The following is a 22086-nucleotide window of genomic DNA, read 5'->3' on the forward strand; positions in this document are numbered from 1 at the left end:
CCAAATAGTATTAACCATGGCTGCATTTCTCCTTTGTGTACATGTACCATCAAGTTCACCTCCGTATTACTTGGGTCACAAACAGTAGTTCTTAAACCTACAAAAATAGATGCACCCTTTTTGAAGAAGAGAAGACATGGCTGATGTCTATCATCCCTTCTCTAGCGAGTTACACTCTTCTGGACAAGAATTAGCCACACACCTCAGAGAATCTTTTCTCATCAGGTGATAATAAGTGGGGCTCCACTCTTATGTGCTCAAATCAGCATGCATAGTAGTTACTGCCATATGATTATTATTTCGCAATGTTAGTCTACACATCATGTGCATCTGAATGATCATAAGTATAAATAACTTAGCAGATAATGTACAGATTAGTGCAAATGTTAAATAGGCCTGACCATATTTCATCACAAATCCCTAACCTATTTGTCTATTCCCTATCCAGAGTACCCTAATGTTGTCAGTTATCCAACTTATATGGGTGTATTGATTTTACTAAACCTAAATTCTGTTCTATGCCAAGAATAGTTTCCTGACATACATTTTATGCTGTCATTGTATCCACTTAAATAAGTCAGCCTTTCAGCATTTCCTATCAGCAGACAATCCATGTGTCTGACCCCACCCATGTGCTGGCACCATATATCTTCCAGTCAATCAAGGATTTGAAAAGTGCAGCAAATCACCTGTGAGGGTCCCAAGGTACTGGGGTTGCTTACTGCTCCGAGTCTGTTCATTCGTACATCCAGGTCTTGAGTTCTTTCCTGAATTACTGGAGCGATTGGGCGGGCCTGAGGTGCAGGGGAAGGTCTTTCCACGTTTTGGCTGCCTGGTATGATAAGAAGAGTCCTCCGCTGTTGCCTCTGCGGATCCGTGGGGTGGCTGCAAGGAAGAGGGAGGTGGATCATAGGTGTCTGGTCAGTTGGTGGAAGGTCATGCGTTTGCTGATGTGTGCTGGTCCTTAATTGTGCAGGGCTTTGTATGCGTGGGTCAACATCTTGAACTGACATCTCTTCTGGATCGTGCGCTAGTGTAGCTTCTTGAGGTTGGGTCTGGTGTGGGTTAGTCTGGGAAGGTCGAGGATGAGTCTGGCTGCTGAGTTTTGGATTGTCTGTAGTCTCTTCAGGAGGCGTGCAGTGATTCCTGCTTAGAGTGTGTTTCCCATAGTCCAGCCTGCTGCTGACGAGACCCCGCGTGATGGTCCTTTTTACCGGGTGCCACCTGAAGATCTTGCTGAGCTTGCGTAGGGTGTGGGTGCAGATGGAAGAGACTGCTTTTACCTGTTTCTTTATAGATGGCTTGCTGTCTAAGATGATGCCAGGGTTTGGGCCCATGGTCTGTTGGGTGGGGGATGGGCCACATTAGGCAGGCCACCATGCATCATTTCACGGTGAGGTGTTGTTCTCAAAGATGAGGACTTCCATTTTGTCCATCTTGAGCTTGTGACAGTTGTCCTTCATCCAGTCAGTGATGTTCATCATACATCTGTAGAAGTTGGCTCTGGTGGTGGAGGGGTCTTCTGACAGTGAGAGGAGGAGCTGTGTGTTGTCAGCACAGGAGATATTGAGCTCCTGCAATCTGACAGTGTTGGCCAGGGGTCATGTTATGACTGAGGAGGGTGGGGCTGAGGGACGATCCTTGGTGGGCGCTGCAGATGATCTTTTTGGATTCTGTAGTGAACAGCGGGAGATGGTTTCTTTGTGTTCTTCTGGTGAGGTATGAGGCGATCCATTTGAGGGCACCTTCTTGGATTCTGATGTGGTGGAGTTTTTTGATCAGGATGCGATAGAAGATGATGTTGAAGGCGGCTGACAGGTCCAGGAGGATGAGGGCTGCTGTTTAGCTGTGGTTCAGGAGGGCCCTGATGTCCTCAGTGGCTGCTACCTGGCCTGTCTTGGTGCTGTGGTTGGCTCGGAATCTGGATTGAGAGGGGTCCAGGAGGTTGTTGTGTTCCAGGTATTCAGTGAAATGCAAAAAGGGGGGGTGTTAGATATCGGAGAAATTTGGTGCTCAAAGACCCAGTTGGCACATATTAAATTGCGTGAATATCCATAAAGCGGTGCTGTCATAAGGGAAAACACCCTCATTCCTTAACCTGAAAAACCATGTTAATCAGACAAATCTACAAACATAGAGGCACGTGCTGAAGTAAATTAGTACATATCTTTCGTTGGTAGTTTATAGTCCATATAGAAATATCTTGATCATGTAGAGATAAAACATCAAAGTCCAAAATACATTGTCATAAAGAGAATCTGGTCTTATGACAGCTAGATACTAAACGTCGTAGTTCTTCTGTGTGATTCAATCAATCTGTAGTTTATTTAATTCCAGCACAAATCTTGTCCTATGTGTATAGATGTTGAATTTCAAATATACCACAGCCAACACGTGTTTCGTCTAAGGGAATAAACCAACGACTTCTCAGTGCTAGAATCATATAAAAAAGAACTTGATGTAAGTCAAAGAAATTACAAATAAATAGACATAAGCCCTTTACCATAGTGTCCTGGATATGGAGACCAGTTTTTAAAAATCACTTCATAATACAAATTTCAAAGAATACAAATAGTTGTTCAGTAGTAATCCCTTGAATCGTAATATTACAGTGCAGTGGCATACCAAAGTGTATAATAACAAGGAACTTCATATGCCCATATCGTGCATAAACCAAAAGCTACCAAGTACAGAAGTGTAATGCCCTATGCACACACATGTGCAACAGAACCCTGTGATAACACAAATAGATTAAATCAAAACTATTCTCTAAACCCTACCTGATGCAATATCAGTTTTTTAGCCAACTACTGAGTTCAGAAGTCATAATGTACGAGCTCCAACATACTGCCCCGTGTTGTATTCACTGTCAAAATTTAAATCAGGGATACTAAATCAATCCAGCATTTCATACACAAAACTATGATCTATTTAGTGTAGTCATGGGCAAAAAACTCCTCATGGTGCTATAGCCTTTCACCTTCGTATCAGTGTTAGTGATTAGTAGTTGGTATGTGATAGACTATATTAGAGTTTGTTTAAACAAAATAATCAAAGTGACCATAAACTGTAGCTGATAAGCGTGTACACAACCCAAGATTTCCACAAGAAAATAGCCTGATCTATTTTGTTTAAACAAGAGTTAAATCTCTCATAGCATTTCGGCGTCCTCCATCGTAACAACATTAGCGTTTCGTAATTGGTGAGCAAAAGACACTTTTATCGTTTGTTCAGACAGAGAGAACGGGGTGTGACCATGAACCATAGCTACTGAATATGTACTGAACAACTCACCTTGTAAATGTCGAGGCAGTGACAAATGGTGAAAAATAATAATATTGATGCCGTGAGTAACGGTAGTGAGTGCGCTAAAACTTTCACTATCAAAGATGCCTCCTTTTAAGCGATCATAGAGATAAAGGAAGGACTCATTTACACAACCTTCCTTGGCCGCCATCTTAAGCATATAACACCGCTAAGTTCCATGTGGGCAAATTCCCAAAATAAGATCAATAGCCTACTTCGCCAACAAAAAATATAAACTATAACGAAGTCCGAACATGAGTGCGCATATAACCATGGGAAGCAGTCCCCCAGAGGTGGCGAAATATCAAAATAAGATTAGTTGCCTCCTTTGCCAAAGGATTATAACAAAGCGAAGTCTGAACATGAGTGCGCCCGTAACCATGGAAACCAACCGATTGGCAATCGTGAAACTAAATTAACTAGACCGTTACTCCAGGAGTTCCAAATGATGATGAAATTATTCTCAAATCCCTCATAGCAACAGATTGTGTTAATCACCATATTTATGTAAGCCAATAACTGCCTTAACTAACGTGCCCTGGTCCAAATAGTGGAGCAAGTTGCCTACATATGAATGTAAGTCTATATTGTCACTCCTCTAAGAACAATTAAAGTAGTATAAATCAATATTGTGATGTAAAACCAAACCCGTCTAAAAACTACCATATCAATCTGAATCTGTTGCAGAAACATGTGTGTTCATGACCAAAATAGTAACCAGGAAACTATTAACCTGGCTCCAACATGTATAAGGCGATACTAACCCAAAATAATAATAACGAATGAAATCAATAGTAACCTTGTATAAACATGTACAATGACAGTCCTATTGTTAGTAAAGTGCATTTCTAATAGATTATTGCTATATGGGTAGTAGTATACACATATAATGAGCAACATTCATATAGCAAAAGTCTCTTAATGCTTGAGTATGATCATACAATACAAAGGGGTTTAGTTGCCCAAAAAGTACTCAAGTTCGTGGGCCGTATTAAGACCGTCCTCCACTGCTCTGAGGTGCATCATCCAAAGTGCCTCCTTTCTTCTCAGGGAAAGTTCCCTGTTATCACCCATAAGATCTCTCAGTATATGTTTGATGCCAAAAAATCTGAATGACTTGTTGGCTCCTTGTGTCTGGCACGCTCTCATTTGTGCCACTATCGGATATCTGTCATCATCTTGTATGAGTGCTCTCGCATGTTCACTGATCCTAATCCTAAGGAGACGGATAGTACTTCCCACATAAGTACATTTACATTTACACACTATGATGTATATGACAAATATCGTGTTGCAATTTGTAGCCGATTTGATCCTGTAAGTTTGATTATTAGTGCTGGTAAATTCCTTCTTACCATGACAGGCCCATCTGCACATCCCACATTGACCGCATTTGAAAAAAACTTTCCTATGGTCAGACAACCAATCGCCCATGATCTAAGTATTGGAAAGATGGGGCTAAGAATATTTCTCCGGGATCTGCCTTTGCATTATGTGATTTCTGGTCTACTTGAAATAAAATCTTTAAGAGTATTATCCTGAGACAAAATGCCCCAATGTTTATTCAGCATTCTTCTTAGCATCGTGGATGTTGTGGTATAATCGGTAACTAATCAAACCTTACGAACCTCCTTCCCAGCATCAGGGGTATTAGTAGGTTTTAAGGTCTTATTCCTCTACGTTGTGCTCCTTCAGTGTCACCCCTCTGATACCCTCTTTGTTTAAAGTGTTTGCCCATCTCCTGAATACACTGAACAAAGTCCTCATCCTTACTACAGTTTCGTCTAGCTCTCACCATCTCCCCAAATGGTATTGATGTGATTTGGTGTCTAGGGTGAGCACTTGATGCATGTAGGATAGAATTACAAGCGGTAGATTTATGAAACAATGTACGGGCCCTCATTACAAGTCTGACAGTCGCATGACCGCCATATTTGCGCTGGCAGTCGCACTGCCAACAGGCTGGTGGTGCGACTGCCACGGAGCCGCCACGGTCATACCGCCGACACCACCAGGTTGTAATCCGACCGGGCAGCGCTGCCTTGGGCATTATGAGTCCCCATCCGCCAGTCGTTCCATGGTGGTAAATACGGCCATGGAACAGCTGGCGGAATGGGGGACTCTGGGGGCCCCTGCACTGCCCATACACTTGGCATGGGCAGTGCAGGGGCCCCCATGCACAACCCCATCGTGCAATCCACTGCCTGAATTACGGGCAGTGAATTGCCCGATGGGTGCTGCTGCACTTGCCGCACCGCCACATTGCCGCCGGCTCCATTAGGAGCCGGCTGAAATGTTATGGCCGTACTCCTCGCGGGGCCGGCGGGCAGAAACTCTTTTTCCGCCCAGCGGGGATGTCAAATTACGGCTGGCGGATTTCAGGCCGCATTGGCGGCCTGCTGGTGGTACAATATTGGCAGGCGACCTCCGCCGCCCACCAATGTTGTAATGAGGGCCACTATGTATTTTGTTCTCTTGAATAATAAATTTAAAATTTAGCTAGAGGCGGAAGAGTAAAGGAAGCAACGATTAGCGGGAACCATCCGCGGAGTGAAGGAGTTATCTAAATGGTGGGATGGAGCCACGTTAAAACAATATAAAAAACGTAACTGTATTCCACGAAGTTTGAGGTCTGAAATATTCCCTACGTATGATGATTTAGTTACGGACTTATTGGCCCCATGGGATAACAAATTGACATCTAGCTCCATGAGAATTATGGATATTCTGATATTGAATGCGGATAGGAAAGTGTAGGAAGTTGGCTTTGTATGCACTATTTCAAAGTAAGAAATAGCATGCACAGAGTCCAAGGGTTCCCCTTAGAGGTAAGATAGTGGCAAAAAGAGATAATTCTAATGCTCTATTTTGTGGTAGTGTGGTTGAGCAGTAGGCTTATCAGAGGGTAGTGTTAAGCATTTGTTGTACACACACAGGCAATAAATGAGGAACACACACTCAAAGACAATTCCAGGCCAATAGGTTTTTGTATAGAAAAATATATTTTCTTTTATAGTTTATTTTAAGAACCACAGGTTCAAGATTTACAAGTAGCACTTCAAATGAAAGGTATTTCACTTAGGAACTTTAGGAACTTTGAATTAGCAAAATAGCATATACAGTTTTCACACAAATGGCAATAAGCTATTTTAAAACTAGACAGTGCAATTTTCAACAGTTCCTGGGGAAGGTAAGTGTTTGTTAGTTTTGCAGGTAAGTAAACCACCTACAGGGTTTAAAGTTGGGTCCAAGGTAGCCCACCATTGGGGGGTTCAGAGCAACCCCAAAGTTACCACACCAGCAGCTCAGGGCCGGTCAGGTGCAGAGGTCAAAGTGGTGCCCAAAACGCATAGACTTCAATGGAGAAGGGGGTGCCCCGGTTCCAGTCTGCCAGCAGGTAAGTACCCGCGTCTTCGGAGGGCAGACCAGGGGGGTTTTGTAGGGCACCTGGGGGGACACAAGTCAGCACAAAAAGTACACCCTCAGCGGCACGGGGGCGGCCGGGTGCAGTGTGCAAACAGGTGTCGGGTTTGCAATGGAGTTCAATGGGAGACCCAGGGGTCTCTTCAGCGAAGCAGGCGGGCAAGGGGGGGGGGCTCCTTGGGGTATCCACCACCTAGGCAAGGGAGAGGGCCACCTGGGGGTCGCTTCTGCACTGGAGGTCGGATCCTTCAGGTCCTGGGGGCTGCGGGTGCAGTGTCTTTACCAGGCGTCGGGTTCTTTGAAGCAGGCAGTTGCAGTCAGGGGGAGCCTCTGGATTCCCTCTGCAGGCGTCGCTGGGGGGGCTCAGTGGGGTCAACTCTGGCTACTCACAGGGTCGCAGTCGCCGGAGAGTCCTCCCTGTAGTGTTGTTTCTCCGCAGATTGAGCCGGGGGCGTCGGGTGCAGAGTGCAAAGTCTCACGCTTCCGGCGGGAAACGCGTAGTCTTTAAAAGTTGCTTCTTTGTTGCAAAGATGTTTCTTCTTTGAAGCAGAGCCGCTGTCCTCAGGAGTTCTTGGTCCTTTTAGATGCAGGGTAGTCCTCTGAGGCTTCGGAGGTCACTGGACCCTGTGGAACGCGTCGCTGTTGCAGTTTTTCTTTTAGTGGGGAGACAGGCCGGTAGAGCTGGGGCCAAAGCAGTTGGTGTCTCCGTCTTCTCTGCAGGGCTTTCAGGTCAGCAGTCCTTCTTCGTCTTAGGTTGCAGGAATCTATCTTGCTAGGTTCTGGGAGCCCCTAAATACTCAATTTAGGGGTGTGTTTAGGTCTGGGGAGTTAGTATCCAATGGCTACTAGTCCTGATGGTGGCTACACCCTCTTTGTGCCTCCTCCCTTAGGGGAGGGGGGCACATCCCTATTCCTATTGGGGGAATCCTCCATCTGCAAGATGGAGGATTTCTAAAAGTTAGTCACCTCAGCTCAGGACACCTTAGGGGCTGTCCTGACTGGCCAGTGACGACTCCTTGTTTTTCTCATTATTTCCTCAGGCCTTGCCGCCAACAGTGGGGCCGTGGCCGGAGGGGGCGGGCATCTCCACTAGCTGGAGTGCCCTGGGGTGCTGTAACAAAGGGGGTGAGCCTTTGAGGCTCACTGCCAGGTGTTACAGTTCCTGCAGGGGGAGGTGAGAAGCACCTCCACCCAGTACAGGCTTTGTTACTAGCCACAGAGTGACAAAGGCACTCTCCCCATGTGGCCAGCAACATGTCTGGTGTGTGGCAGGCTGGCAAAACTAGTCAGCCCACACTGGAAGTTGGGTATGTTTTCAGGGGGCACCTCTAAGATGCCCTCTTGGGTGTATTTCACAATAAAATGTACACTGACACCAGTGTGCATTTATTGTGCTGAGAAGTTTGATACCAAACTTCCCAGTTTTCAGTGTAACCATTATGGTGCTGTGGAGTTCGTGTTTGACAGATTCCCAGACCTTATACTCTTATGGCTACCCTGCACTTACAATGTCTAAGGTTTTTCTTAGACACTGTAGGGGCATAGTGGTCATGCACCTATGCCCTCACCTAGGGTGTAGTGCACCCTGCCTTAGGGCTGTAAGGCCTGCTAGAGGGGTGACTTATCTATGCCATAGGCAGTGTGACGTTGGCATGGCACCCTGAGGGGAGTGCCATGTCGACTTAGTCATTTTCTCCCCACAAGCACACACAAGCTGGCAAGCAGTGGGTCTGTGCTGAGTGAGGGGTCTCCGGGGTGGCATAAGACATGCTGCAGCCCTTAGAGACCTTCCCTGGCATCAGGGCCCTTGGTACCAGGGGTACCAGTTACAAGGGACTTACCTGGATGCCAGGGTGTGCCAATTGTGGAAACAAAGGTACAGGTTAAGGAAAGAACACTGGTGCTGGGGCCTGGTTAGCAGGCCTCAGCACACTTTCAAATCAAAACATAGCATCAGCAAAGGCAAAAAGTCAGGGGGTAACCATGCCAAGGAGGCATTTCCTTACAGAAAGTCTCTGCACTTCAAGCGGAGATTCAGGAATTACATTTAACAGAGGCAACAGATAATATTTCACCTAGGATTTTATAATTTTTAGTAAAATGTCAGGAGGAGATTACGCATAGAAAGGCCAGAAAATTTAAAAAAAAATAAAAGGGACTACTTGAGTGGCAGGGTCTTTTCATTTTCGAGGAAATATTACCATCTTGTTCAGTCTAATTTCACTTGTACAGGATCTACAACTTCAGTTGCCTCGGATTCTATAAGTGCTCCCTTGTCCAGTGATAGTGACACAGACAGTGGTCTGGGCACATCGTATCAACAGTTACCTACTGATAGGAGTAATGTTTTACAAGAGATATTACGCATCAAACAAAACAATCGAGACCAAAACAGAAGGAAGGTAGATTTGGAAGACCAAAAGGGGAGGGAAGGGAAGAAACTCCCAAAGAAAGAGGTGGGATGAAGACAAGGTTGTGGGACAAGAGAGTTAGTTACCAATCCTTCATCACCAGTCAAGGCACAATCTCCATCATGAACTCAGTGCACTCTGGAGTATCCACAGACCCCTGTCCTCACCACGTCTTCAACCTCAGGAGCAAGGTGATTGCTGGAAAGGGGAGCAGGGAAATGGACCGGTATCTTTTTTAGTTCTGTCGGGACAGTGGATGGTTTCTTGAAGAGGTGTCTCACTTCAGTGTTTCCAGTCCTCAGCAAAGGAAGTCGAATTAATGGAATTGATCAGGACTTTCTTGAGCTCGTTGACAATCACCTTGCTCCTGAGGTTGAAGACGTGGTGAGGACAGGGATCTGTGGATACTTCAGAGTGCACAGAGTTCATGATGGAGATTGTGGCTTGAGTTGTGAGATGATCCCAGTGGGTGAGCTTGGGGTTTGTGTTTGTGGGAGTGAGTAGGTTGATGCTGTCGGTAGCGGGGTTTGAAGTTTTCATAGGGGAGTGAGATCTTGTTGTGGAAGAAGTCTTCCAGGGAGTCTCACGGTTTTTGGGAGAGAGTGATGTCATTTCTAGGCAGCTGCAGGGTTGGAGACACCTTCACCATGGTGAAGAGATCCTTACTGCAGCTTGTGCTGGCTTCTATGTGGTCTGCTAGAGTGATATTTTTTGTTTATTCAGGAGGCAGTGGTATTCTTCAAGTGCTGTCTTGAATGCAGAGTCTCTTTGCTGGTGCCCCATTTCCTTTGTAGCTCCCAGCAGTTGTGTTTGGTGGCTTTCAGTTCCTCTGTGAACCAGCTGGCTCTTCTGGTGGGGGAGGGGTGGCGGGAATTGTGTTACTGCATTCTGAGATCCAGTGGGGTAAATTCTTTGCAGCCTTATCTGGGCTGGATGTTGAGTTGGGAGAGCGTTGTTCCAGTGGTCTTCTGATAACTCTTTCCAGTGTCTGGGTGTGGAACTGGGGTGGCATAGTGCTGGTGTTGGTAGGTCCTGAAATAGTGAAGTGGACACTGTAGTGCTCAGTCCAGGTGAGCTGTGAGACGTGGTTGTATTCTGTTCTGTCACTCAACATGAAAATAGGGTCGAGCATGTGTCCTTTAGTGTGGGTGGGGTCAGTGGCAAGTTGTTTGAGGCCGATATTGCTCATGCTTTTCAGGAGGTTGGATGTCATTGGGGTGAAAGTTGAGATTGGGATGGTGTTGCAGATGCTGTGGTGTGGTCACGGTGGTCTGTAGTGAGGGTGCCTCTGTGCTTTTTTTCTTCTGTTTGGAGTTGGAAGTTGAGGTGCTCCATTATCTGGGGAGCGCCATCTTGGCTGGGTGGTTGTGCAGTGGATGGTGTTCTTGTAGATGATGGCTATTCCAACTCCGAGTTTGTTGGTTCGGTCCCGGTCTGTTATTTCGTAGCCTTCGGTGGGTTGCGATGGCTAGCTCAAAGGCGGGGTTCAGCCAGGTCTCAGTGAAGATAATGACGTGAGGGATGAGGTTCTGTCCCAAATCTCTGTGGCATGTTTGCATTGCGTAGAATGCAGTGGTGTGCTTTCGGCGAGCTCGCAGTGTGCCATGGCCTCCATTTTAAGTGGGTCTTGGGAGAGGGGAGGTCTGGGTGGAAGGAAGCACGGGAGCAGGGAATGGTGGGCAAAGGAGCAAGGCGGCCAGGCTTCGAACACGAAAACTGCACTGTTTTAACAGTTAATAGCACAAAACAGGACAAAGCAATAGCAGGGAAGGACAACAAAACCACAACATAAACAATACAATATGGATAAAACCGTACAAGATGTCAATACAGATTGTGTGAGCAATGCAATTCTACCAGGTGGGCAGCAGAGGGCGGCAAGGGATCAACAGCAGCAGAGTCAGGGAGACCTGCAGCGCGTAGCAACGAGGGGATCATATCCAGGACCTGTCTCAATGGGGTTGCACTGCTGCCTGTATTAAGTGGGTCCTGGGAAGGGGGAACAGCACCGGGTGGCAGGAAGCACAAGAGTGGCGATTGGTGGGAGAAGAAGCCAGCAGTGAGGTGGCCCTGTTCCAAACACCAAAAGAAAACTGCCACGTTTTATCAGTTATCTGCAACACAAAACAAGAACAAACAATATCAGTGAAGGACAACAAAACAATAGAACAATAACACAATATGAATACAAAAGTACAAATATAAAAAATAGTACAAATACACCAAGAAAGAGTCTCTTGTACTTTGCCCATCTTTTTCTACAAAAAAAGTATAAACAATGCCCCATTAGAGTTCCATACGGAAGTCACGGATGTTAATGCTACTGTTCCTTCTTCCTTCCAAGACAGAAGGTCCTCTTACAGCTGTGTATATGATGTGTGCACCATGGAAGTGGTTGATTGTTTAAATGGCACTAGACAACATAGAGTTTCTAAATTGAAAACTATGGCAATCAAGCACACACTTGTTAGCATTACCACTTAAACAGTTAGAGGGTTATTCTAATTTTGGAGGAGGTGTTAATCCGTCCCAAAAGTGACGGAAAAGTGACGGATTTACCACCAGCCGTATTACGAGTCCATTATATCCTATGGAACTCGTAATACGGCTGGTGGTATATCCGTCACTTTACCGTCACTTTTGGGACGGATTAACACTCCTCCAAAGTTAGAATAACCCCCTTAATCTGCTCTAGGCCGGATATCTGTTGCATGAGTTCTCTAAAGTTAAATGAAGCACTATTGAAATGCAGTCATGTGTGTCTTGCATGTAACATACATTATTATCATATTAAAGCTTTGCCACATATAACAATGGGTTCTTGAATGGACTGCTTAGCTATTTACAATGGCTTCCTGCATCTAGCCCATGTTGTGAGCTGTCCCTTTTTCCTTGTGTATCAGTTTTGTTGGGCAATGAGGCTGGCTGCTTGAAGTCCGCTTGCAGCAGTGAGCCATGAGACCGCCTTCAGTTTCTTTTTGGGAGTGTGGTGGTGTTGAGCAGTTGTGGTGCTATAGATCTTTACTTGATCTGCCTGTAACTCAGTGCACAATTGTGGGTCATGCTGCCTTCCCTCATGGTACCTCACAACGAGCATTTACTTTGGTTGCTCTGATTCTCCTGTACATGCCTTTGGGCAACTCCTTGTCACATCTAGAGGAACTCTTAAGATCCCTTGCTATAGTTTACTATATATGATCTTTGCTTGTGGGTGACTCTTATACCGTCCTAGGAGGATTAATAAGTGTAGCTGTGTTGACTGCCCTTATCCAGTGCATACCTTGGACTGCTCACTGTCACTTCCAGGTAGATTCTACAAAAACCTGCTGAGTCAGGCAGAACAGTAAATTATTATAAAGTGAATGTGTGATCTCTCTTACTAGTGTTCCTGCAATTGCTTGCCCAGGCTGCACAGCAATGTAAGACAGATAACCGCTCCATTCTGGTCACTGCCCTGGCATCTAGTCAAAATGTCAATAATTGATTATAAAAGACGGCTATGTTTTTAAGGGCAGATGATGTGGATTAAAATAGTGATCTATCTATGCATTAAGTATTGCCTCAAATTCTTTGTAATGTAGATCTAAATTAAAATGCAGCACTGAAAATGGAATAATAATTCTTATGGTTTCTGCAATATTAACTATTTTTTAATTTACGGAAAAATACTTTAAATGGTCCATTTGCCCTTGGGAAAAGTCAGTTTAGTATCTTTGCAGGTAAACTGACTAGAGAGACTTCACTCTCCTATTGCTCCTCTTTGAATGTATAATGAGACTTTTACTGCAGACATTGGTGACACAAAGTTAGCATAACCACAAGCTAATTAATGCTCCACACCCCTCTTTTTTTATTGCCTGTATATCTATATTCTACATATGTAAAAAGATGCATAAAGTACATGTTTGCATTGAAAAGTAGTTTCACACCCTCATAAATGTTCCTTTCTGTTTCCATTGCATGGGTCTTACAGTGCCAGAAATAGTAAGGGAAACTGAAGAACTGATTGTGCACGGTGATCTTCTGCAAGCCCATCGAAAGCTGATGGACCTGGAGTGTTCCAGGGATGACCTCATGTACGAGCAGTATAGAATGGACAGCAAGAACAGCAAAGACATGAATCTCATCCAGATTTACTTTGGTCAGGTGCAGAAACTCTCTGATGAATTGGCCAAGCAGCTGTGGATGGTGGTACAAAGATCTTCTGTGACTGTGCGTCGGGATCCCACCATGCTTGTTTCTGTGGTTCGAATTATCGAGAGAGAAGAAAAGATAGATCGACGCATGTTGGATCGGAAAAAACAGACTGGGTTCATCCCTCATGATCGACCTAAGAAATGGAAGGAGAAAATGCTTGAAGTTCTGCAGAAAACAGTGACCAACAGGATAGAGGGGACTCAGGCAGACACGCGGGAGTCGGACAAGATGTGGCTAGTGCGCCATCTGGAAATAATTCGTAGATATGTCTTGGACGATTTACAGGTGGTGAAAAACCTCATGGTTCAGTGCTTCCCTCCTCACTATGAGATTCTAAAACAGTTCCTGGGTCTCTACCATGATGCACTGTCCTCCCGCATCCAGGAGCTGGCCTCAGAGGATCTGGAAGCTAATGAAATTGTCAGCCTCCTCACATGGGTCTTAAACACATACCAGAGGTAAGGGTGGAAGAGTTAAAGTGTATAGAAGTGTGGAGAAATAAAAGTATGTAACGTTGTTGAATGTAGAACATATGTTTCCACAGCGAGAATATTTTTACTAAGTTACAGGTGGCAAGCAATTGAATGATATTCAGCTACTTTTAAGGTTAAGAGGCTTTGAACTTTCTTTGTTAAATCTGTTGGAGAAGAATAACTTCAGTAGAGAAGGGAGCACTCTTTATTCAAGCGCTGTTGCTTCCAGAAGTAGACTAATTTGTGAGGGATACTTTGGAATACCAAGAAAGAAATACTTCTAGATATATCATCACATAATTCTACCTTGTATTGTACTAAGATAGTATTTCATTTGAAGTAATTCTTTTTTCATGTTTTTTCTGGGGTTCCAGTTTTTTTGTACAGCCGTTGGCTTATTCTCTTTGTAGCTTTGATTTTAGTGAGCATGTTTATTTTGCTAACCCTTTTTGTAACAGCTGTTTCAGAATATACTTGGAGTGGGTTTTGGGACTGCCCAGGCTACAGGGTCAATGACTTTGTCTAAATCAGCTCCCTGCTCTGATTTGAAGGATGTCTGCCCTATTCTTGTGTTTGCCATGCTAAAGAAGTATTTTGGCATTACTGTGTTTTTTAATGGGTTGGTTTGTATGCTTCCATTGCTGATGGCAGGGAACTGTTGTTCCTACCACAATTTTCTTTTTCATTTGACTTTTAGTACCTAAAAGGAGCACATATCGGGTCGTTTCTGCTGCGTGGTTGCATTATGTTGCTCCCTTTTATCTTTCTCTTTATCCTCTGTGTGTTGGCTCCTTGCTCTTACTGCTGACTGTCCTGCAGCCCCCCTGTTGTTTCCTCTCCTGGTGTGCCTGTCTGCTTGCTTTTCTTGTGCCCCTGTTTTTTTTCTGGCCTCGTTTTCTTCAACACCTCCATCCCTTTCCCGTCTCTTTGCCTTACCTGTTCCCGTTGTTTTGCTCTTGATCGCCTTGCCTCAGGCTACCACAGTTATCATCTTCCCCACAATGTGAGGCAAGTGGGCTGTGTTGAGGTGGTAAAGTGAAGATGATAGTACGTACTTGCAGAAAGAGAGCATGGAAAATTATACTGAAGAGGAAAGATAAGCAGATGGAGGATTTCAGAAAGATGTGGGGCAAAAAAGGACGCATGTATCCAACATGCAATATGTCAGCTTTTTAGTTGTGATTGGGCTACATTTCCTGATATCTACATCTGCCTTATTACATATAGTAACAAGGAATTACTTCCGTGAGTACCTCGAGAAATTTAATTTCTCATACAAATGTGCCATCTGAATACTTGTCTGAGGTCTTGGTTTTTGCTTTGCTTGTAGGCCAGGTGAGCTGCTATGATATTGTGACTCCTGGCTAGTTAAAATTCCCTGACTCTTTTCCATGTAGTCATTCAGGTGACCCTTGTGTAGAACTCCCTGTAGTCAGACTGCACCTCTCATCACAAGCCTGCCCAGCTCCTTTGTCCACAGGTCAGACGAAAAAGGTCTCCAAGAATCTTTTTTTTTTCCAAGCTTTTATTTTTCATTTTCAAGATACAACGAACAGTAGTAGACAGTGGCCTACATGTTTCTTCACATAGCATGTTGAGAACCTTTAACTGCATCATCCTTCAGGCATGTAATCAGTTGACTCCATACGTCAGAAGAAAACCCCACATTATACTTACATCTGGGACATCCCACTTAAGTCGAGGGAGCAGTCCTATTCCCCCTTAGGTTTCTCACCCCCTGGTCATGCAGACTCGTTATCACTCTCTGAGGATGCAGCGCTTGCACATGGTCTCAAAAAGGAGTCCCATACTGCCCTTCATGCCACCACATCACCCTCCCCCCCCTAATCTTTCATCCTGTCTGTTTCTCTTCATATGGACCTCCTTGGCGATTGCTCATTCCCCCACCTCACTGCGCCAATTTGCGAACACGGGTGCATCCTGCCCCATCCAGGTAATGGCCTCTCTGCGTCTTGCCAAGACCAGTGCCAGTTGTAGGAATTTGTGGCTCATTGTGTGATCCTTTGGCCTTTTGACATGCCCCAATAGACATTTAAGTGTTGTGTGTTCTATAGGGATGCTTGTGGTTCTCTGGAAGTCTGTCACCCAAAAGTCATGTACCAACCGGCACTCCCACGCCAGGTGCATGAAGCCTGTCCCTCCCACACTGCAACAGGAGCACGTATCAGCCCTTGTTGGAGAAATGCGATAAAGTCCCCTGGGGGGCAGATACGTTTTATGCAGAAAATTATAGTGAGTTAATCTAAATTGGGCATTGCACAAGTCTGTGTGTGTTAGTCTCCATATGCTGGACCACTCGCTATCCTCTAATGGAGATCCCAGATATAACTCCCAGGCAGCTCGCGTCCTGACCGGCGGTCCTGATGTGTCCTCTCTCATCGCTTTATATAGTTTTGCGATCAAATGTCCACCCCTTCCACACATCAGTAGGATGTCTAGTGTTTGTGAAGTCTGTGTTGTCGCAGGGTGTGTGGGCCAGATTTGTTTGTCCAACTTCACCAGCCCTGCATGATGGAGAAAATGTCCTGGGCCTAGCCTAAACATGTCACAGGCTTGCTCAAATGTAATAAAGTATTCATCTGGGTATAGGTCTCCTATCTGTGTACATCCCCCTTTCCACCAGGCCTGGAATGACACACTGGTGATCATTTGACATACCGGTGCTAGTATCTAAAGGGATAGTTCTCAATGAAAAGGAGATACTCTCAGAACCACTTGTACATACTGCGACCAGATACTTGCAGTGTGGCGAATTACATATGGAATCCTCCCCTCTACTGCAGCCCCCTCCATTATTGTCACTGAGAGGTGTTCCGCTGTCACTAAAACTGTGGCGAATCGCTTTTCCCAATTGCCATTCCCTGTGAGACACTGCGCCGCATGCTGCAGGTGCACAGCATAATAGTAAAGGTTGAGTCTCTGCACCTCTTATCCCCTGTCTGCGTAGCGGTGGGTCATTGTGGTCAGAGCCACTCTACTATGACGTCTCACTCATAAAAATGGTCAGTTGTTTAAATACCCTCTGTGGTATGGGACAAAATGAGTTCTATAATGTATACAGATACCTGGGTTGTAGAACCATTTTGGATAACGCCAATATGCCCATTAGCGAGAGCAGCAGAGTATTCCAAAATACAACCGATTTATTCATGGAGTCAACCACTCTGCCCATATTGAGACGCAATTGCTGCGCCTCAGTGTGCGCCACCTGCATCCCCAGATATCTGAAGTTGGTCATCACCCAGGGCATCTGAATCCGGGAGATGATCCAGCGGAGCAGTAGCCAATGCCGCTACCAGGAAGTTGAGTGACTTGTGTCTGTTAAAACGGAGACCTGATACGTCCCCAAACTCCTCCATGAGTGGCCACAGCCTTGGCAGCGCGCTACTTGGGAACTACTTGTAGAACAGCGCATCAGTGTAGAGTGGAATGATATGATAAACGTCAACCAACTTTATACCTCTGTCCCCCATGTCACAACACATCCAAATAGCCAAGGACTCGCTGGCCAGCGCAAACAGGAGGGGCAACAGTGGACAACCCTGCCAGGTGCCCCTCCCCACCTCCCATGCCTCCAACCTACTCTGTCCCACATGCACCCTCGCTGTGGGTTCTGTGTATAGCAGGGGCAGCCAGCCTCAGTACTGTGAACCCCATCCCCTTCAACTCCACAAATAAATAGCTCCAATCCTCCGTGTAGCAGGCCTTCTCCAGGTCTATAGAGACCAGAGCCAGCTCTCTGCGGTCTTCCACCTCATGCAGGACATGGGCGATGCATCTTAGATTCATTCCTGTGTTACGGCCAGGGATGAATCCACATTGGTCCTCGTGCACCAGCTGAGAGATATATGGTGCCAACTGATTGGTGAGCAACTTGCATAGGACTTATATGTCTGCATTTATCATGGTGAGCGGTCTATAAGCAGAAAGGTCGGCTTCGTCACCGTCTGGCTTAAGGAACACGCGTAGTTCACCCTCCCGCATTGTCTGCGGCAGCACCCCTCTTATCTGTATGTGCTTCCCCAGCCCTTCTCTGCCCACCTTCCATTGTCAGCTTGCTTTCCCAGCCCCTCTAGCTCTGTCAGCTTGCATCCCCAGGTCATTCTTCTCGTCTCATTTGTCCTTTCTCTTCCCCTGTTAGCTTGCTTCCTTACCCCTCCCACCTACCCTTTGGTGTCCACTTTGCAGCCCCGGCCCCTCCTGCTCGCCCTCCCTTGTCACCTTGCTTACCCATCCTCTCCACCCCGCCATCTATTATTAGCTTACCATCACATCCCCTCCCACACACGCTCTGTTTTCTGTTTACTTCCTCATCCCCTCCAGCCTATCCTTCATTGTCTGTTTGCTTCCCCAGCTTCTCCCACACACCCTGTTTGTGTGCTTCCACATGGTCTCTCACATGCCCTCACTCCCACTCACATCCTTCTCCCTCACCCTCGCTCTCTCCCTTCATTGCCAAAGCCAATAGCTCTCATAAGCAAGACTTGTTGGTTTTGCCAATGCTTGTTTGTATTTGCCCCATCACCTCCTTCCACAATACTTATATGTTAGGGCATAACCACAATATGTGGTAGGACAAACCTTTCTCCACCCCAAACAACACTCAACTAAGTGTATCCAAATGTATACAGTTGTGTGATGGAGTAATATATCCTGAGTAATACTCACCACCTAACTCGTATATGTAATTGAGTCCTGTCATTCATCCTCTTGCAACACTTCTATGTTTTGTCCCATTTGCTCTTTAATTTTTTGTGTCTATGTGCGTAAGTGTTTTGTACAGTGATGAAACTGTCCTAGGTTTCATTTTTTTTATTAGGAGACAATTTTCCTACTGGGTACAGTCCAGAAAGGTCCAGCAAGCCTCTGCGTGACACAGTTGGATATATTAAAAAAATTGTGTCCTGGGCATTTCATATTCCACACAGACTTGGGTAAGTATAACATGACATTTGCACCCCATATTTCTCCCACCCGTTTAATTTCTACTGGGTCCTATTTCCCAAAGATGGACAGATCTATCGCCTGTACTCTCTGGGTACCAGCCCACAGTGAAGTTTACTTCATCACACTTATTTTGATTTATTTGTCGCTTTCATCTGTGCCTTTACTATAACTTCCATGGGTAAGGGGAGGCGAATTTTGGCTCTCCCACCTTACAAATAGGCCCTCATTCTGACCCTGGCGGTCGGCGGAGAGGCGGCGGTCGGACCGCGAACAGACCGGCGGTCAGAAAAATGGCATTCTGACCGCGGCGGTCACCGCCGCGATCGACCGCCACTTCCCCACTCCGACCGCCACGGCGGTCATGACCGCCGGGCTGGAGTTTGCGCACTCCGGCCCGGCGGTCGTCCCAAGACCGCCAACGGTATCATGACCCTGCCTACCGCCGCGGTTTCTTGCGGTCGGGAACCGGCATGCGAACCATGGCGGTAAGCACTATCGGGGCCAGGGAATTCCTTCCCTGGCACTGATAGGGGTCTCCCCCACCCCCCACTACCCACCCGAGTCCTCCCCCCACACCCTCCACCCCCCTGCCAACCCCCAGAGGTGGTACGAACCCCCTCCCCACCCCCACCCCGACATGCACATACATGCACCCCGACATGCACACACCCCCAACATGCACATACACAACGGGGACACATACCCGCACACATACATGCAGACATGCGCACCTGCCGAACAGCACACTTTACCCATAGACACAGCAGCACCCCCCGCCCGCATACACGCACTCACACACCCCCTCTACACACTCACACGCACACCCCCATGCACGCCCACATCACACAACACCCCCCCTCCCCCTCCCCTCACGGACGGTCAACTTACCTTGTGCGTTGGTCCTCCGGGAGGCGACAGGAGCCATGGGGAGGTGACCGCCAACAGAACACCGCCAACAGAAGACCGCCACACAGATATGTGGGTCGTAATTCTGTGGGCGGTGTTCTGCTGGCGTGGCGGTGGAGGTTGACCAGTCTCCACTTTTCCGCCGACCGCCAGTGTGGCTGCTGGCGGTTTCCCGGCGGAACGCTCCCAGCGGTCGGAATGCGCACAGTGGCATACCGCCGCGGTCGGCGGTCTTCACCGCGGCGGTAACTCGGCGGTCTCGCGAAAAGACCGCCAAGGTCAGAATGAGGGCCATAGTGTCTAAAGCATCTACCATTCTGTATCTGTTTAGTTTCAGGGCTAGTTCATCAACCCCAATAAAGGCACATTTATTCACATTCACCAAATGCACTGCCAAGTGTAGTAGCTACATGTGTTTGGGATAATTAGTCCCCTGTCATGAACTCCTTTATACAAGGTATGCAGTGACACACTGGAAGGTTACAAGCCTGCATATACACCTCCCACCTCATCCTCCCCAAACAGGGACCGACAGCGGTCCATTTATGAAGTGTGTTTTAGACTCATTGTCCAGCAAGTGTTTATACTATGCCCGCTTTACCTCTGTGATGCTTTCTAGTGTGATCTTACCTTTCCAATGTAGGTTATTCTCTATATAAATTAATTCATCTTCCAGCTCTCTCATTTTTTTGACTTTGTCTCTTTTTTTCTCATCTGACATAACTGTACTTTTCTGTTCCTTTACTACAATCTATAACGTTTCCATAGAGTGCATTGTGATTGCACAGCATTTGTATTTTTCAGGAAATAATGTTCTCAGTAAGGCCCTTCACCAATGAAGGGTCTTGAAGTTCCCTCATATCCAAGCACCAACCCCCTCTATAAGTTCTTACCTGTATGCCTGATGTCGTCAACAGCATTGGATGGTTAGACAGCCTGGCTCTGAGCCTCTAGCAAGTTCATCCGGGTTCTTTTTCCTGGCCACATCGCTTAACACACTTGGGTTCTGTTCATCTTTTACCAATCACCTGCAAAGGTCTCTTACCATGCTCAAATCTCCTCTTGACCTTGTTGTGCGGCCGGAGTGTGCCATCAGTTTATATTTTCCTCTTCCTATAAACTCACAATTACTGTTCAAAAGATATCCCTCTTGTAAAAGCACGATGTGTCATTTTCATTGTAATAGTGTCTTCATCACCACATCTCTTTTTACCTTATTGCCTAGGCCCCTTAACATTCCATGTCAAGTACCTGAGCCTATCTGTGGGCTCCAGCATCATTGGCTCTGCCCTTGCAGGTATTTCCAGTGAGCAGCATTGACACTTTCACAACATTGACCTTGATTTCAGCTGCTGTGCCTGTAAATAACAATACTGCACCCTCCCCAATATTGAATGGCAGGTTTCAATCTATCCCCTCACCCCAGGGCACCTTGTACCTATTGTCCTCCCTTCCAGTTTGACCCATCTTCTGCATTTGTTTATTGAATCATTAACCACGCCAACATAAAATAATTAAATATTGTACAATCTATAAAATATGTCATTGCAATGCAATTGTGGAATAGGAAAACCACTGAATTTGGTGGGCCTGGTGGTCTACCACTGAACCTTCAATATGTTTTCTTTAACACTATGGCACTAATTCCAATGTTGAGCTTACTCTCTCTGCTGTCACAGCATTGTATTTTCTACCATTGCCAGCTGCCCTTGTCTATATTTGTCAAAATAATACATGGGTTGATCTCGGTCATCGATCCATTTGAGGCAGTCCCTATGCATCCCTCCTGGAGTCCATATACTTTCTCATGTTTCCTCTTACTGCTACCAGTCATCATGCATCTAGGGAAGGGTTCTACCCTAGTTTCTCCACCTAGTAAAACCAGTTGATCATGTTTTTGTCTTCACTAGGCCAAACTCTTTACTATTTTCCTAATGATCACTAATGGCAACCAGTATCTGAGCTCTCATTTATCACTGTTTGAACTAATCCTCTCACAAGCGAGGGAAGATTACAAGGAACAGATTGCGGAAGAGCCCTCTGATAGTCTTACTAGTCTTCCGTTGCCCTGCAGTGTGGCAAGTGCCTTTCCTCTGGATGATTCTGTCCTTCCCAGTTGATGAACTTCAATCATCCTTGGAGCATGTTCAATTTAATTTGGTTTCTCCCCTTTCTGTCTCTTCTACTGACGTTTCTCTTATTAGGGCTTATCTGTTGTCTAGGCCCTCATCCAAACCATGTAACTGTGGCACTGCTGACACAAAATATGTTTTCATTTTTTTAAATATATGATATGCTTCCTGGCTTACCCCTCCTCGCTTACATGATATCTGGGAAGCCCTGCATGCAGACGTTTTTTTTTAAACTTAAGGTAAAGTACCCAAATAATGCTCCCATATGAA

The 22086-nt window shown here is 46.0% G+C and overlaps 1 protein-coding gene across 1 annotated transcript in view; it reads left to right on the forward strand.

The window, feature by feature from the left end:
- Positions 1 to 22086, forward strand: part of EXOC3 (exocyst complex component 3) — a 334614-nt gene that overhangs the window by 25972 nt on the left and 286556 nt on the right. Inside the window, exon 4 of the mRNA XM_069219462.1 lies at positions 13114 to 13795. Within this exon, the coding sequence (XP_069075563.1) occupies positions 13114 to 13795 (682 nt within the window). The remainder of the gene's footprint in view (positions 1 to 13113; positions 13796 to 22086) is intronic.

The sequence above is a fragment of the Pleurodeles waltl genome, chromosome 2_2 (assembly GCF_031143425.1).
Source record: "Pleurodeles waltl isolate 20211129_DDA chromosome 2_2, aPleWal1.hap1.20221129, whole genome shotgun sequence".
NCBI classification, from domain to species: Eukaryota; Metazoa; Chordata; class Amphibia; order Caudata; family Salamandridae; genus Pleurodeles; species Pleurodeles waltl.